General features: G+C 39.9%; 2 protein-coding genes across 2 annotated transcripts; both read right to left on the bottom strand.

Annotated features, from left to right (window-relative positions):
- Positions 1 to 4,775: 4,775 nt before the first annotated feature.
- LOC109616711 (zona pellucida-like domain-containing protein 1) lies at positions 4,776 to 5,711 on the bottom strand. The gene has a single exon (XM_020054634.3). It carries the CDS (start codon positions 5,709 to 5,711, stop codon positions 4,776 to 4,778), a length of 936 nt encoding a protein of 311 aa, XP_019910193.3.
- Positions 5,712 to 17,075: 11,364 nt separating this feature from the next.
- Positions 17,076 to 18,079, bottom strand: LOC117592819 (protein mono-ADP-ribosyltransferase PARP4-like). Its single transcript, XM_034286779.1, has 4 exons — positions 18,051 to 18,079; positions 17,725 to 17,858; positions 17,460 to 17,601; positions 17,076 to 17,302 (listed from the first exon to the last, which is right to left on the bottom strand). The coding sequence occupies exons 1-4, from the start codon at positions 18,077 to 18,079 to the stop codon at positions 17,107 to 17,109; spliced, it is 501 nt and encodes a 166-aa protein (XP_034142670.1). The 3' UTR covers positions 17,076 to 17,106.
- Between the last annotated feature and the right edge of the window lie 267 nt (positions 18,080 to 18,346).

Consider the following 18,346-nt stretch of genomic DNA (forward strand, 5'->3'; position numbering starts at 1 on the left):
TGGAGTCCTTCATGGACCAGCTTGAAACCCCACAACCTTGTTCCCTTGGAGAAGTTTAAAGGTTTGGTCGGGTAACATGTTAAAGGGGAATGTGACTGTCAGTAGGATGTCATACATGCATAGTACATGTGATGGGCCTACTTTAGACATTTGTTCTGGGTTCGCAGGGTCTGGCAGGTTCGAAGGTGTTAACAGATCGGTTTTGCTATTGAGCAAAGACCACTTTCATGAAATAAACAGGCTCCCCTTGAATCATGCCATTAACAGGGGACTCCTAAATCTTGGCCCAACTGCTGTTTACCTCCCTCAACTGGTCTCTAATTGTTTTGTGCTTGGCTTTAGACTGATTCGTACAACATCATATGTTTGGTTGTTTCACATTTAAGTTCAAATTATTTAAATTCAGCCCATTAAGGAAGCAGCCTAAACGTCCTGAATGACTCATGAAGTCGACTGAAGGAATGCACAGTGCTCAAACCTGTCATCAAGGGAAAGGGTGTCTACTTTGAAGAATCTGCAGTAAGAAATGTATTTTGATTTTGTTTAAAAATGTTTTGGTTACTGTATAATTGTATGATGATGTGTTATTTCATAGTTTTGATGTCTTCACTATTATTCTATAATGTGTAAAATAGTAAAAATAAATAGATACCCTAGAATAAGTATATGTGCCAAAGTTTTGACTGATACTTTATATACATAACCAATAAGGCACGAGGGGGTGTGGGGCATGCCCGACATACAACCGCTAAGAGGTGTTCTTAGGCACAATGCTTTGCAGAGTGCCTGATGACAGCACTAAGCCATGGTATATTGGCCATTTACCACACCCCTCCTGCCTGTTTGCTTACATGTACACTACCACAGCTATCAGCCAATCAGCATTCAGGATTCAAAACACCCAGTTAATAAATATATAAATAAACATGAACATACAGTGCTTTCAGAAAGTATTCAGATCCCTTTGAAAATGATCATCCTTGATATGTCTCTAATTACTGACTGGAGTCCACCTGTGGCAAATTCAATTGATTGGATTTAAATAGGCTCCCATCTGTCTATATAAGGTCAGAGCAAAAACTAAGTCCAACAAAAACTGTAGACTTCCAAGATAGAATTGTTAGGCATTGTAGAAAAATTGCTAAAGGACTGAAAGGTCCCAGGAGGCTCTATACTTGTGAAATGGGAAAAGTTTGGAAATACCAAGACTCTTCCCTAGAGCTGGCCGTCAGGCAAGAAGGGCATGCATCAGGTAGGTAACCAAGAACCCAATGGCCACTCTAACAGAACTTAAAAGTTGTGAATGTAGGAGAACCTACCAGAAGGACAACTATCTCTGCAGAACCCCATCAATCAGGCCTTAATGGCATGAGGATAAATATGATCTGGTCTGATGAGACCAAAATCTAATTATTAGGCCTGAAGTCCAAGTTCAAAACAATGACAAGATACCACTCATCACCTGCCTAATCCAGTTTCTGTGAAACATGGAGGTGGGAGCATCAGGCTATGGAGATGTTTATCAGCAGCAAGGACTGAGAAACTGGTCAGGATTGAAGGAAGGATGAATGGAGCTGAATACAGAGCTCCCTGAGGAAAACCGGACTCAGAGCGCACTGGACCACAAATGGAGCAAAATTAAATTTTCAGAAGGACAGCGACCTGAAGCACACAGCCAAGATAATGCTGGAGTGGAATAATTCTAATGTACTAGAGTGGCCCAGTCCAAAACCTGGACTTTAAGCCCCTGGAACATTTGTGCTGAGACCTGAAGATGGCATTTCACAGACGCTCACCATCCAGTTTGACAGATTTTGAGAGAATCTACCAGATAGAATGGTAGAAACTGCCCTTGCTGATGTGTGAAGCTGGTAGAGGCAAACTCATGAAGAATCAAAGCTGTGATCACTGCCAAAGGCAATTCTACAAAGTACTGAAAAAAGGATCTGAATACTTACGTACATGAGATATTAAAGTTTTTTATTTTCAATATATTTACATATAAATCTAAAAACATATATTTTTTTATGGGGAATGGTGTGTAGGAAGCAATTATTTTAATTATAAATTAAGTGTATAACCAAACAAAATGTGGAGAAAGGGGTCTGGATACTCTGTACAACTCCATTTCCCAAAAAGTTGGGATGCTGTGTAAAATGTAAAAAAGAAAAAAATAATGTAATGATGTGCAATTAATTTAAACCATATATTCAATAGAAAATAGTACAAAGACAATATATCAAATGTTGAAACTGAGATATGTTATTGTTTCTTGAAAAAAATATGCCCACTTTAAATTTGATGCCAGCAACACGTTTCACAAAAGCTGGAACAGGGGCAACCCCAGACTAGAAAAGTTGTGTAATGCTAAAAAAACATGGTGGAACATCTCACAACTAATAGGTTAATTGGCAACGCAACAGGTCAGTAACATGATTGGGTAAAAAAAGAGCATCCCAATGAGTCTTTCAGAAGTAAAGATGGGGAGGGGTTCACCACTGTGAAAGACTTCACAGGCATATAGTGTAACGTAAAATAACGTTTAATTTAAAAATAACGTTTCTCCATGTAAAATTCCAAAGAATTTGGGGATCTCATAATCTTTGGTCCATAATATAATTTAAAGATTCAGAAAAATCGCTGTACACAAGGCATAAGGCCAAAAACCAATATTGGATTTCTGTGATCTTCGGGCCCTCAGGCAGCATTAAAAACAGACACAATTCTGTAGTGAACATCACTGCATGGGCTCAGTACATTGTTGCGTCCACAAATCCAAGTTAAAACTTTACCATTCAAAAAAGAAACCATATATAAACAAGCAGCCACCTTCTCTGGGCCTGAGCTAATTAAAGATGGACTGAGGCAGTAAGTGGAAAACAGTCCTGTGGTCTGATAAATCAAAAATCTTAAATTATTTTTGGGAATCAAGGACAGCACGTAATCCAGGCTAAAGAAGAGGGGGACCATCCGTCTGGTCAGCTCACAGTTCAAAAGCCAACATCCGTGATCATATGGGTGACTTGCACATCTGTGAAGGCACCTTTAATGCTAAGCAATATACAGGTTTCAGAGCAACCAGCATCCAGACAATATCTTTTCAGGGAAGGGATTGCTTATTTCAGCAAGACAATGCCAAACCTCATTCTGCACATATTACAACAGCATGGCTCTGTAGTAAAATAGTCTGGGTGCTAAACTGATCTGTCACCCATTGAAAACATGAAGTTAATTATGAAATGAAAAATATGACAAAGGAGACACCGAACAGTTGAGCAGCTGCAATCCTGTATCAAGCAAGAATGGGACAACATTTCACTTTTCACTACAATTGGTCCCATCAGTTCCCAAATGCTTACAGAGTATTGTTAAATGAAGAGGTGTATTCTTCTAAAACCAATAACATTTCTCAGTTTCAACATTTGTATGTTGTCTTTGTAATATTTTTCAATTAAATACAGGGATAAATGTTTTGCACATCATTGCATTCTACTGTTTTTGTTTTGTATTTTACCCAGCATCCCAACCTTTTTTGAAATGGGGTTGTAAATAAAATATGAATTACGTTGAAAATTGGTAAACACATTATATATACAGTATTAACAATACAGTTTAAAACAATCACAGATGGATTGAAAATAAAACTACATGTAATTGTTTGTGATTGTTCAAAAATGTTTAAAAACATAGAGGAATATCACATTTCTAGGTGTAAGATTGCCAGATTGTACATACTGTAACTGTTCAATCTAGACAAAGGGCTTAAAGAAATAAGCAAAACAAAAATGTGGTAAATGCTTTAATGTCTTTATAATGTCTACTTTAAAGGGAAAATATTTGTTGCCCTCACAATTACACTTGTAACACACAAAGAAAGCCTGCAGTGGCAAAGCCGGCAATGCATGCATCTGAACACTAGTAAATACACTTATGATAAACTGACCCAAAGCCCCAGCCAATCTACCTAAATATGCATTTTATCTCAGTCATCTAGGAAATGGAGGGATGCTTAACTAACCCTTTGACTCCACTTACCTAATTTCCCCTCAGCCATAAATACACTGTTTGGAATATTTGGAGCGTTTTCTTTGCCTTCTCCAACAGCCGATTAAACACTGACAACCAATGACAGTTTTTTGAAGGTTTTTTTTCAGCAAAATTAACGCCAGAGGTCTATTCCAGAAAGGTGGATTAATATATTAGCAAGCACTGTCAAACCAGAATTTGAGGTGTATGTTCAGCTCATAAATAAATCCTGAAATACAGGCTTATCAGAAACCTTGGCAACAAATGTCCTTAACCAAACCTTCTACAGTACACATTAAATTGATCTTAAATAAAACACGCAGCTTATCCACTAATCAGATTTTCTTTTGTCACTATGGCCTGCCCCTTCACAGAAAATCCGAACAAGAACCAGCCTAATGATTTGAACAAGAACCAGCCATTCTGGAACCAATATTTTGGAACTGCATCACCTGTTTGAGAGAAGTTGTGTGTTCAGGGAACCCTGAATTTGTTGAGCCATCTTTCTGGAAATACACCTCTGGTCATTCCTCTTTCAGGAGCTTATAGTGTAAACTGAGTATTAGGCCTAGACTGCATAGGGTTATCTCAGCAGGAAGGATAAGGACATTTAAGCGTTGTTATTCTACATGCCTGCAGTTTACAGCCTTAGACAGTAATTGCACACTCACTTAGATTAAACTAGTAAAAACCTAAATGAAATTGAAATGAGAATATCCAAATGAATTGAAAGCCCTGCAAAATGCATATCATTTGTTAATCATTTGAGAGAAAAAAGAAGCAAAGATACCCAGGACGCCCACAGCCACCCCAAGACCTGAGGTGGAGTTAGAGCTGTTGCTGTCAGCGAGTTCTTTCGATGCTACAAGACTCTCCGTTTTGGTGGTAATGGGAGGGGAGGAGATGGTTTGGTAGTCTGTCGCTCCAGCTTGGATAGAAGGATCAACACTTCTTCTTCTTCTGCTACATTGCTTGAATGCACTGCACGTGCTCACCTCACAGAGACGAACAATGCAGTGGATGTAGTAGGTCGATATCAGCTGATTCTGTTGCTCCATGAAGCGAAAGGCCGGGAAGTAGAAGCGGGCATGTTGACTCTGTCCATTTTCAAGTATAGTGGTCATTGGATTAACGTTGCAAGGCACAAACAGGTTGAAGTAAGTGGAGTTAGCAGGTAAAGCAGAAACTGAGGCGTAGCATCTGTCCAACAACACATAGTACTGGGAGGTCAGGTTGGTAGCCTGGACTTGCGTATAAATTGGGGTCCTCAGATCAAGACCCTTTGCCGGAATTGCCAAGGGTGAAGTGTAGTTGACATCACCGTAGAGTGCAAGGCTCAAAGTGCTGATGAAACTACCATTGTTGTCTTTGACTGCAATGGAGGCCGCCGACACAGAGATCTGGGTGTTGTTGATCAGGTATTCTAAAGGATAGGCGCAGGAATAGAAATACTTCAGGTCAGCGTTGTAGGTTACTGTCCCTATGGTGGGGTCAGATGATCGGACAATACCGCTGATGTTGACAGTCTGGATATTGGAGAAGTCAGAGAACACCCCTGTACCCGGAGCGCTGAATGTTCTGACGATGCTGCCACAAGAATTGGTATTGTTGAGGGACAGTTTGAACCTCAAGACAGGCGGTGTCACACTCACATCCACGGTTCCCTTGCAGGTTGGGTCATTCATGATGTTGTTGAGGATAAGTAGTGACTCGTTGTAGCCACTGTATATAGCAGGACAGATGAGGATAGCCAGGTCAATGTAGTAACTCCCACAATTTACTGAGATGTCAGTGTATTGTGGAAGTCTTGCATTTTGTCCGCAGTCGCTTAATGTTAGTTGACTAGTCTCTGTGACCATCATGGCCAGAAGGAAAAAGGTGAGAAGATGCATTTTTTCATTGCTTCCTGTGTTCATATCTTGACTGTCACATGCAAATGTTTCCTTTGCTGGTTTGTCTCCTTTTGATTCACTTCAGGTGTGTTTAGGTGCTTTTATTGCTTGGACGCCTGCTATAGATTGGATAGAAAGAGGGTTAATGTCATTCTGCAGATTCAAACAATTCCTGTACATTGTGTTGAGGATGCCGCACACCAAAGCTAAGGGCATATCATGAAACCCAGCACGCCTTTTGTTTAAAAAATAAAGCTGTCAAAATGACCTATTTCTTTTGTGGATGTCCTTTAAAATGTGTTTTTAAAAGGACTTGGACTGCTAGTGTGATGTTTCATAAAGTGCTGAGTCCTTTGTAAACGTAACCTTTGGTGGCCTCATTCTTCCCCACAACACTCCCTTCTGAGGTTTTTCATGACTTAAATGTGGTCCTAAGAGAGCACAAAATGGCCCAATTGTAAATCATGTAATTATGATTAACAATGGAAAAGGTCAACAGCTTTGTTTGTATGGTAACTTACCGTTGCCATTGTCATGGTTTGCACATGAATGCTAACAAAAAGTTAATGAATATGTCGGCAATAAACTGCTTAAAGTTGCAGTCTGGGACTTGAATAACCAATATTTTTTAAACCCCTCATTCTGAGCAGTATATGTAACATGATTTTTATACAGTATCTGCATATGGAGAACCTGTGAGTAGAATTAGTAACATTAACGTTGCTTATTTTATTTTCTCATATTATTTCATATCGTTTTTGCCACATTGTATAATTTCATATCATCAAAAACATGATTTTGATGACACAGGGTATCTGCACATAGCATATGACATTTTATAACATTTTACCCAATTTTCAGGGACCTTTTACAAACAGTCCTTCAGCTGATCTCACTTTATTAAAAACCTTCAACATTGCAAGGTTGCAGCTACCTCTCCCATTAATGTTGAAATGGTGTTGGCTAAAGTAAGCTTGAGGTGTAACTGTATTGCATACTAACTTTTCTCTGTAAAAAACATACATATTTTGAGATTGGTGACAAACAGCTGCGTAAAATTTGAGAGTGACCGTATGATCAAATTTTTTAATTCCTAAAACATGTCCAAAGATGACCTCAGTCCTTTAAGCAAGCAGAACACCCGGAAGGAATGAAGGAATTACTTTCTTAATACAGAGATCTGTCTGATGGGAATACAGAAAAACATCACAATCTTAAAGAATGTGTAAGAAGTCTCATTCTTGGGAGAACTTCTCAAGAGGGGGGAGGGATGACGTCCTCTCAGGGATGGACTTTATACACCACACAGACAGTTTACACCAAAACTACAGAATTGTTATATTGATTAAGTAATTTTGGAAACACACATCCAAAAATGGACTATGGACTCATAATGGCAAGGATAATCTTTGGATATGAAGAAGATAATTATATAGTGTATTGGGGATGGGGGTACCAGAAAACTAGTTACTATGTTAAATAGTGTGACTTTCTAGTCAGGAAGCGTTAGAAGCGAGGAGTCTTATATAGAGAGAACTCATGAACATCATAAGGAAAAGAAAAGAGAAAATGTCAATGTCACCCTACATTGACAAACAACTGCTGTATATTGTGTTGAGGGTTCCCCAACCAATTCTAAGGTCAAATCATGAAACCCAATACACCTTTTCTTTACAAATAAAGCAAGGGAAATGACCCATTTCTTTTGTCAATGTTCTTTAAAATATCGGTTTCAATGTCCTGCTAATATAATGTTTCATGAAGTAAATGCTGAATCCTTTGTAGTATCAACCTTAGATGCCCTCATTACTCCAAACAAATGCTTGCTGATGTTTTTCATGAGAACATAAAATAGCAGTCATTCATCAATTAATGATAATCAAATAAAGGAAAGGTCATCTGCTTTGTTTGTAAGATGATTTACAGTTGTTTATGTCCTGACCTGCAAGTAAACGCTAACCAAGCGTGAATGGGAATGTAGGTATCATTATTTCAATTTTCATTAGAATGTTAGTTAATCTCAGTTCATTTAAAACTTTTAACGTTGCTTCCAATGATGTTAACTTAGTAATTGCTAAGGTAGGTTGAAGATTTGGCTTTGTTTGTATCTGAACAATGGATTGCAATCTCCTGGCTGATAGATGTAACATTTAGTAATCTGTACACTCATTATACATAGTATATTTACAAAGATTCAAGAATGTTAGTATCATTTATTGCCAAACCTCCTGTCATTTAAGCAAGTACAAATAACGGAATTGTCAAAGGCAACATACATTTTTTTTTGACTCAATGCCTCCCCATCCTAACAAAGGCTCCTCACAACTGATTTTCCTTTCAGAGAGAGATATTTAAAATAATTCTATCTAAATGGATATATACAGTGGGGAGAACAAGTATTTGATGCACTGCCTATTTTGCAGGTTTTCCTACTTACAAAGCATATAGAGGTCTATAATTTTTATAATAGGTACACTTCAACTGTGAGAGACGGAATCTAAAACAAAAATCCAGAAAATCATATTGTATGATTTTTAAATAATGAATTTGCATTTTATTGCATGACATAAGTATTTGATCACCTACCAACCAGTAAGAATTCCGGCTCTCACAGACCTGTTAGTTTTTCTTTAAGAAGCCCTCCTGTTCTCCACTCATTACCTTTATTAACTGCACCTGTATGAACTCGTTATCTGTATAAAAGACACCTGTCCACACACTCAATCAAACAGTCTCCAACCTCTCCACAATGGCCAAGACCAGAGAGCTGTGTAAGGATATCAGGGATAAAATTGTAGACCTGCACAAGGCTGGGATGGGCTACAGGACAATAGGCAAGCAGCTTGGTGAGAAGGCAACAACTGTTGGCACAATTATTAGAAAATGGAAGAAGTTCAAGATGACGGTCAACCTCCCTCGGTCTGGGGCTCCATGCAAGATCTGACCTCGTGGGGCATCAATGATCATGAGGAAGGTGAGGGATCAGCCCAGAATTAAACGCCAGGACCTGGTCAATGACCTGAAGAGAGCTGGGACCACAGTCTCAAAGAAAACCATTAGTAACACACTACGCCGTCATGGATTAAAATCCTGCAGTGCACGCAAGGTCCCCCTGCTCAAGCCACCGCATGACCAGGCCCGTCTGAAGTTTACTAATGACCATCCGGATGTTCCAGAGTAAGAATGGGAGAAGGTGATGTGGTCTGATGAGACAAAAATAGAGCTTTTTGGTCTAAACTCCACTTGACGTGTTTGGAGGAAGAAGAAGGATGAGTACAACCCCAAGAACACCATCCCAACCGTGAAGCATGATATGGAAACTTCATTATATGGGGATGCTTTTCTGCAGAGGGGACAGGACGACTGCACCGTATTGAGGGAAGGATGGATGGGGCCATGTATCGCGAGATCTTGGCCAACAACCTCCTTCCCTCAGTAAGAGCATTGAAGATGGGTCCTGGCTGGGTCTTCCAGCATGACAACGACCCGAAACACACAGCCAGGGCAACTAAGGAGGGGCTCCCTAAGAAGCATTTCAAGGTCCTGGAGTGGCCTAGCCAGTCTCCAGACCTGAACCCATTAGAAAATCTTTGGAGGGAGCTGAAAGTCCATATTGTCCAGCGACAGCCTCGAAACCTGAAGGATCTGCAGAAGGTCTGTATGGAGAAGTAGGCCAAAATCCCTGCTGCAGTGTTTGCAAACCTGGTCAAGAACTACAGGAAACGTATGATCTCTGTAATTGCAAACAAATGTTTCTGTACCAAATATTAAGTTCTCCTTTTCTGATGTATCAAATACTTATGTCATGCAATAAAATGCAAATTAATTACTTAAAAATCATACAATGTGATTTTCGGGATTTTTGTTTTAGATTCCGTCACTCACAGTTGAAGAGTACCTATGATAAAAATTACAGACTTCTACATGCTTTGTAAGTGGGAAAACCTGCAAAATCGGCAGTGTATCAAATACTTGTTCTCCCCACTGTACAATGTTTATGCTTTCAGATAGCAACGTGTATGTCCCTGACAGGTTGGACTTTTACTCTGACATCTACAAGCCAAGCACCAAAGGTAAAGGTAAGCATATGTTGGAAAATAAGAATATATATATTTTTTTGTAAACAAAAAGAAAATATATTACACACACAAACACAAAATTAGCAATGCTTATATACTGTGACAGGACAGGCATGGGACGGGGCTTAAGACCCAGCAGTGGCTTCTCCGAAAGTAGTAGTGAAGGGACATCAGGGCAAATGGGGGACACCTGGGGAAGTTATTACCTGTCTCCTTGCCACTATAAATCAGGTGCAGTCAGTGAGCTGGTGGAGAATGCCCAATGGATGAGTAAGGCACGCCGGGACTCAGCTCGTTTGGCCCCCTGAGCCGGAAGTGCTGTGGCAGGGTGTCATTTTTTGTTTGCCCTTATATGAGCCATCCCCATTTGGGGAAGTGTTTTTGAGTTTTGAATGATTGCCGGCAACACATAAATAAACCTGAGAGGATGGAGATTTGACTTTGGACTTGTTCCTTTCCACCGTCCCACTCAGTTTCGAAGGGCCGTGCTTCGGTCCTTTCATAACACTTAAAACAACACTCTCATCTTTTGGAAAAGACTGAAGGCAATTATTGCAATTTAAAATAAATTTCCCTAATTGTTTGGGGAAAACTACATAGGTCCTAAAAGACAATATCAATATGGAAAATTATCAATGAAAAGTGTATCTTAAAACAATTTTGATGTTAACTTTATACTAGTTCAAATAATTTAAAAGAAAATTAAAAACATATGGAATTACCTAACTGTAACGGCCGCTCACAGCATGTGCCATGACAGTCGTTATACAGGTGCATCTAAAAAAAGTAGAATATCGTGGATTTTTTTTCCGTAAAGCATATTCATGGAAATTTGACTGTAAGGAAGAAGTGTGGTAGGACAAGTTGCACAAGCAACAGGGATGACTGCAGCCTTGAGAAAATTGTCAAGCAAAGCCGATTCAAGAATTTTGGGGAGATTCACGAAGAGTGGACTGAGGCTTGAGTCAGTGCATCAAGAGCCACCACACACAGACGTGTCCAGGAAATGGTGTCAAGCCACTCCTGAACCAGAGACAATGTCAGAGGCATCTTAACTGTGCGAAGGAGAAAAATAACTGGACCATTGCGCAGTGTTCCAAAGTCCTATTTTTAGATGAAAATACAGTTTGCATTTCATTTGGAAATCCAGGTCCCAAAAGAGTGTCACTTTTTGATTTGAATTACTGAAGAAAAAGATCATTTTTCCAAAATATTCAAATTTTTTGAGACGCAACTGTACAGTAATCTTTGTACAAGGGTACACTTTAGTTCCATTAATAAATGTTCTGTTGTCCATGTTATTTCAGCAAAAATGTAATGGCTGAGGTAAAATCTGAATCAGCTTTATTGCCATAAAAGTTGTATTTAGGGACTATCTAGAGCTCTGTGGTTTTGTGGGATTGTCACTGACATTTTTACTTATTATTAATGTTTTGACCCCGGTTCAATTCCCCTCTCAGACAATTTTTGTCCCTCAGAAATATTTATCCACTCGATACTTTTACATCCGTTGCACAACAAGCCTAAGCTAGCTAAAAAGTCATTTTAGCATATTGCCTATGTTCTAGCCTAATCTTTCTTATACTGATCTTGGTGTCTGCATTTTAAAACTATCTCCACCAACATTTTCGTTTGAGATCAATGGGTTCATTCTTAAAAGCTAGATGTAATGTTTGTAAAAACCACCACTACAACACTATGGCAGTAGACAATTATCACGTCCAATACTACCTGCTGTTTAAATAGCGTAATGGTTAAAGCCACATACAAACCGCAGATCAAAACCAGCCAGGCCCAACAACATTTATCCCTTCAAATCGCGGGCCGCCTGATCTAGGCTTACCTGGTTCCTTTTCTGGCTGATTATTATTATTGGCTGACATTCATGGAAGTATCTAATATAAATATACTGCATATAATATAAAATACACAATATTGAATAAAGCTAATATCTAAGACACGCTGGTAGTTAGAGGCCCTGGTATTGGTTGTGGTGGGACTGAGGGGCCCCTGTATAGGCTTGTGGAGGGACCCTGGTAGGGGTTGTGGAGCAGGGGCCTTAGTATGGTTTATGGAGGAGTACTGGTAAGATTTGAGTCAGAGCTCGGGGCCCTGGTCTGAAATGGGTTGAGGTGGAACCCTGGTAGTCAGGGGCCACTTGGTGGGCTGAAGGATCCCCATATTCAAGGGCTATTGGTCTATCACTCAACATTTTGCATTCATAGTATCTTGTCCCAGGGGCTTCTGAACATTAGTGCCCTCTGTGTGCCTTGTAGCCCAAGGCCCCTAATGGTCAGATGTCCTTGGGCCCAGACCCCATTTGCCCTGTCCATAATCCGGCACTGTCTCAATACCATGATGCTCCACTCCAACCCTGGGCAGCAACAGACCCCCGAGACAGACAAATGGTAACATATCATGTCAGTCAGGCTCAATATTTCAATCACTGATGTGTGTTTGGCTTGTATGATGATATGAGTTTAGTTTGAACGGAGGTGAGCGATAAATCAGTTTTAAGTGGCAGGAGTGTGTAGATCTCCTCCATGAAAGAGGCAACCTCAGTGTCTGGTTCCCCCCCACGACCTGCCGCAGCAGTCCTTAAGCTCTGCTCACCTATACAACAACTGTAGTGAATAAACAGACCACTACACAGATACACACACACACAGACCCCCACACAGACCCCACACAGACCCCAACACAGACACACACAGTCAAACACACAGACCCCCACACAGAACACCTATGTCATTGAGAGTGAGGCTGGTGATCGGAACCTCCACAAACACCCCCACTTCCTGTGAGATGCTGTTGCAGCTCAGCGGGGTGACAATATCTCTTAGAATATCTTTCAGGTGATAAAGGCACAAATAAGTCAACGTGGTGGGAACAGATGGAGACACCCATAGCCAACATATCAGGTTCTTATATTAATTGAACAGCCCTATTGTGATTGTGTCAGAAGACTCTTAAAGATGATAAAGACTTTTGTCTGTTTGTTGTATTTGAAGCTAAGAAGCTTTCCATGGGAAATATACACAACTAAAAGACACACTTAAAAGCACACATACAGGTCTGAAAATATTAAGCGACCATGGCACCTTTCTCTTTCCTTTCCAAAAAGGTCAAAAAGGAAGGTTTTGAGTGAGGAACACAAGGGCTAAATTTAAGAGACCACTGCAAATTGAACACTTCTGTTCCTCACTCAAAACTTTCCTTTTCAAAAATTTTGGAAAGAAAAGAAAAAGGTGCAGTGGTCTCTTAATTTTTGCCAGAGCTGTATATAGCGTTGAGTCTAAAACTCACAGTGATGAAGTAGTTGTATTATCCCTACTAAGTAATTCATTATAGATTAAATATAAATATAGATTACGAAGAAAAAACATGTCCTTACGGTGCCTAGAAATATTATTGTGTAATAGAATATTTCAATTTGAAAAATGTTTGGTTTTTACCTGACTGAAACGGGAAGGGTTTGGTTTTTACTTGAATGAGATGGGAAAGGTTTGGTTTGTTCTTGACTGAATTGGGGACGGTTTGGTTTTTACCTGACTGAATTGGAGACGGTTTGGTTTGTTCTTGACTGAAATGGGGACGGTTTGGTTTGTTCTTGACTGAATTGGAGACGGTTTGGTTTGTTCTTGACTGAAATGGGGACGGTTTGGTTTTTGCCTAACTGAAATGGGGATGGTTTTTACCTGACTGAAATGGGGATGGTTTGGTTTTTACCTGACTGAAATGGGGACGGTTTGGTTTTTACCTGTCTGAAATGGGGACGGTTTGGTTTTTACCTGTCTGAAATGGGGACAGTTTGGTTTTTACCTAACAGAAATGGGGACAGTTTGGTTTTTACCTAAATGAAATGGGGACGGTTTGGTTTTTACCTAACTGAAATGGGGACGGTTTGGTTTTTACCTAACTGAAATGGGGACGGTTAGATTTTTACCCAACTGAAACAGGATAGGTTTGGTTTCTACATGAGGGAGACACCCAAAAATCAGGTGTCTGTCATTCACCTGATCCAGGGATATTTGCATTCAAACATCAATATCCTCCCATTTGCCAGCTTACTGTAGCAATTGTCTATATCGAGCCCTGCAGAAACCTCATGTGCGTGACAAGAATTCATCAACAGATGTGACAACAGTGTGCTCACCAAATCAAATCTGCCTACACAGATTGATCTGTACAGACTGGAATGTGATCACAGAGGGTTTTATGAGATAAGATAATTTTTTCTCACTCTGGAGATTAATTAAGATCATTGAGCAAGGAAAGGTCTAAAAATACATCACAACCACCATTAACAACAAGCTCTCCTTCATTTAAATCGCTTAGTGGTACGAAAAAGAATATGAATGTATGCACTTACAAACCTGCTAAATGACTTAAATTGTAAATGTGCAAGCCACTGAAGACATTTAGCAGATGCTCATACACAGAACAACTTACATTTGTGAGTTCATAAATGTTCATATTTTTTGGTACTGGCCTCCCATGGGAATCACTTCTGTTCCTTTATACTGTAGCCAACTTGTTTTTGTGTTTGATGTTATTAAGTATCATGTATGTACAATTAATCTCCATACAAACACTCCCTTCCAGGAAATAAAATAGATATGAACTGAATAAACAGCATATCACGTTCTTCAATTAAGGAGACACCCCCTATTGTGTTTGAGTCAGAGGAGAAAGCTCAAAGATGATGATGCCTTGTTCGGATTTTGTGTAGATAAAAATCTTTCTATGCAAAATATACACACTTACAAGACTGCACAGAAAGAAAGTGTCTGAAATGGACAATAAAGAAATCCAGTTTTAAAGCTACCGTATATTATGAAATATGAAATAGGTTGTTACTCAGCCTATTGACCTGCCTCAGTTCTAAATTGTTTTGGCTTAAATTATTGTATAAGGTCGTATATATTTTCAACATGAAGCACAGTTGTGTGGCAGGGTTGTACCTCACTGAAACGGGAAAGGTTTGGGTTGTACCTGACGGAAACAGGAAAGGTTTGCTTCATACCAGACTGAGAAGGAGGTCTGAAGGGGAAGAGAGAGGTTGAAGGATTGGGGTCTCCACACTGCACAGAAACAAGAATTTGTAAACCTGAATTCATTCTACACCGTATTTATACATTAAAAACGGCTTGGATGAGAAAAGCTTATTTGGCTAAAAAAACTGAATTCAGCTTGCAGTTGCCTCAACCCGCAACTAGACTGCAAAGTGGCAAGGCAACCTTTGTCTGGCCATTCTTCCCCCTGCCCAGACAGTACTGAGACACATTGTACAACTGGTATTCCCAGGATGGCAGTTATACTACAACCAGGATATTAATGGAGATTTTTTATTCCTAATGTAACTCATGCCTGTGACACTGAAGTGTTTTTTGTCTCCTGACCTGCTTTCTGACGACTTAAGGAATCATGCCCCCATTCTCTCTTACTGCCAGCTTCAGCTTCTTCTTCTTCTTGTAAGGAAAATTCTAGCTCTGGAACCATAACATCAGCATGGCGTCGGTTAGAAAAGGGGATAATTACAGGATGCACCATTTCAGTGATCCTGTTCGCCCTGGCCATGAACATGCCATTAAGTCACAGCTGTTGAACGAGGGGGAAAAAAGGGAAATGGTTAAAAAAGGATATGGTCTGGCCAAAATACACTCGCACACATACACATTTATGAGAATAAAAAAAGAAAAAAAGTTTATTTAAGTGCAAGAGTACCATTAAAAATGTGTATGAACAAGTTGAAAAAATATGAGGTGTAGCATTGAGAGATATAAAGAAACACTGCACTTTAAGCAAAACATATACGTTTTTAAACTTTCATATCAAATAAAGCAAAGCAATTAAATAAAAAAAAGCAGATAATAAATAAATACATTTATAAAGCATTGTATATAATGGGTATACTGCAGACCAGTAAGGTCAGTGGATAAAGTCCAGGTGGATTTTGAGCAACATCTTATTGTATAGAAATGAATTTAAAAGCCTATCAATATGTGGCAAAAATAATAGTTGCAGCTTAAATACTTTGGCAAGAAACATATTTCATGTTTTGTATACAAACCAATGTCACCTTATGAAATTGATTTAGAGTTTCATGGTTTTTTCAGGGTTACAAAGTACAGTATGCCATGAAATCCCATGGCATTTGTTTTGTATGCAGGCATGCATAGTTGTCCTTGTTTTATTCGGTTCTATTTTCTTGGTTTTCTTTGGATTTTTGGTTTTACCTGTGTCGTTTAATCTGGTCACCTGTTCCTCATTTGCCCCTTGTTATGTCCCTATTTAAGTTTCTCCTGCCCCAGTGTTTGTTTGTCATTGTTTCATGAAACACCTCTGTCTCGTGTGACGTTTATGTCTTGGAATACAACTTGGATTAAAGAACATTTGTCCTGAACCGCTGCGCCTGTGTCCTGCACTACTACAACGTTACACATTGGAAGACATGCTGTTTACATGTTACGTTCCAATTTGTTTTGATGGAAACCTAAATATTTATACACACTCACACACTTTATTTTTGTGTTTATAACCCCTGTTCCATGAGGAGAGAACAAGGTATGATGTTCCATGCCTTATAAAATTATTTAGGCCCCATCACTTTGTCCACATTTTGCCTGATTTATGTATATATTTCATTATTTATTCAAATAATTTCTTTGCCATCAATCTACAGACAGTGCTCACAGTGAAAACATGTTATTAGGAACTGTTGAAAATAAAGAAAATACACAGTCAACTCAAGAAGAATTAAAACCCTTAATTGATTTGCCATCAATCTACAGACAGTGCTCACAGTGAAAACATGTTCTTAGGAACTGTTGAAAATAAAGAAAATACACAGTCAACTCAAGAAGAATTAAAACCCTTCATGATAAAAACAAAAAACACAACAACGATTCCGATTTTTGCCTCAAATATTAGGGGGCACACGAATACTTCTAAATCAACACAATTATTTCTAAAACACTAAACATTTTATTAAGGAGTACGATTTTGTTCTGCAAAACATAGTTTTCAAAAGTATTGGCAACCCTAAAGAATATTTTAAATATATCCAAATAAAGTGGCACCCCTTTCTAAAAGTCTGACATTGGTTATCATGACATTGAGGTTATCATTGGGCTGTCACACCCCAGGATATGAGGGAATCTGGGGGGGTCGATGCCCAGCAGCTGGCGTGTGGACGACTCCCAATCCAAGCCAAATTCCAGCCTGCTGCACACACACGGATACTCCCTGTCTGCCCAACTCACCCAGTCCACAGCCCTCTTTACTGCCTCCCAGTGGTCATTCCTGGAAGAACACACACAGGAAACATTGCGTAGGCACAAACGGGAAACACACAGATCAATGGACCAAACAAAACCAGACACTTGAACAACACTGACATGTCCTCCACTGTGGACAGGTGAGACTGAGTCACCACATGTGGAGGACCATTGAGACGCACCTGGGCTGAGGTGGTGAGTGATCCAGGTCCACACGGAACAGGCTTAGGAGCAGCTTCCCCACCTCGTGCCCCCTCACCCTCATCAGCTGCAGTACCAGCAGGCTGGCCACGAGCCTGAGGATGTCAGCATGGGCCCTCACCCCTGGCACACACACACGGACGACACGCCGCAAGCACACCAAATGTTTTGGTCATTTTTCTCAGAGAACCTGAAACCGGGTCTCAGACCTGGTGTCCTCTATAATTAGCCTCCACAGTAGCTTACCTAGAGATTCGATGCCTTTCTCCTTCAAGAAGACGTTTGCAAAGTAATCCAAATCCACACCGATGAGGGAACCCAAGCTGGCAGAACACTCCCAGTAACCTTCCTGGAAGAAATGTAACAAACCCCTCTCCCCGCTGTTGGTACGGCAGATTGGTAGAACCCACAAGCAAAAATAATGGAATGAAATGTCGGCTGATCTGGATTCTGTTTAAAGACTCTAGGCACAGCCCACATGCATTTATTGACCTGCTTGTCATCTGAACATACACAAATATAAATATATTGTAATATAAACATAAGCTGATGAGCCAAAAAATTTTGATCACCTTCCTAATATGCTGTAAGTCCTCGGCATGTTGCCAAAACAGTGCCAAACTGCCAAGGCATGAACTCCTGAAGGTGTCCTGTGGTATCTAGCACCAATACATTAGCAGGAGATCCTTCAAGTCCTATGGGTTGCGAGGTGAAGCCGTTGGGGATCAGACTTGTTGGTCCAGCAAATCCCACAGACCTGGGGAATTTGGAGGTCAGGGCAACACCTTCAACTCTTCATCTTCATGTGTGCAGTGTGGAGGGCGCATTATCCTGCTGAAAGAGGCCACTGCCTTCAGGGAATACCATT

This window comes from Esox lucius, chromosome 16, assembly GCF_011004845.1.
Source record: "Esox lucius isolate fEsoLuc1 chromosome 16, fEsoLuc1.pri, whole genome shotgun sequence".
Classification (NCBI taxonomy): domain Eukaryota; kingdom Metazoa; phylum Chordata; class Actinopteri; order Esociformes; family Esocidae; genus Esox; species Esox lucius.

Coding starts and splice junctions, on each gene's coding strand:
- LOC109616711 (XM_020054634.3), bottom strand. CDS start 5,711: ATGAATGACCCAACCTGCAAGGGAACCGTGGATGTGAGTGTGACACCG.
- LOC117592819 (XM_034286779.1), bottom strand. CDS start 18,079: ATGCCGAGGACTTACAGCATATTAGGAAG. Junction 17,859..18,050: donor ACTTACAGCATATTAGGAAG/GTGATCAAAATT, acceptor CCGTACCAACAG/CGGGGAGAGGGGTTTGTTAC. Junction 17,602..17,724: donor GAAAGGCATCGAATCTCTAG/GTAAGCTACTGT, acceptor TGTGTGTGCCAG/GGGTGAGGGCCCATGCTGAC.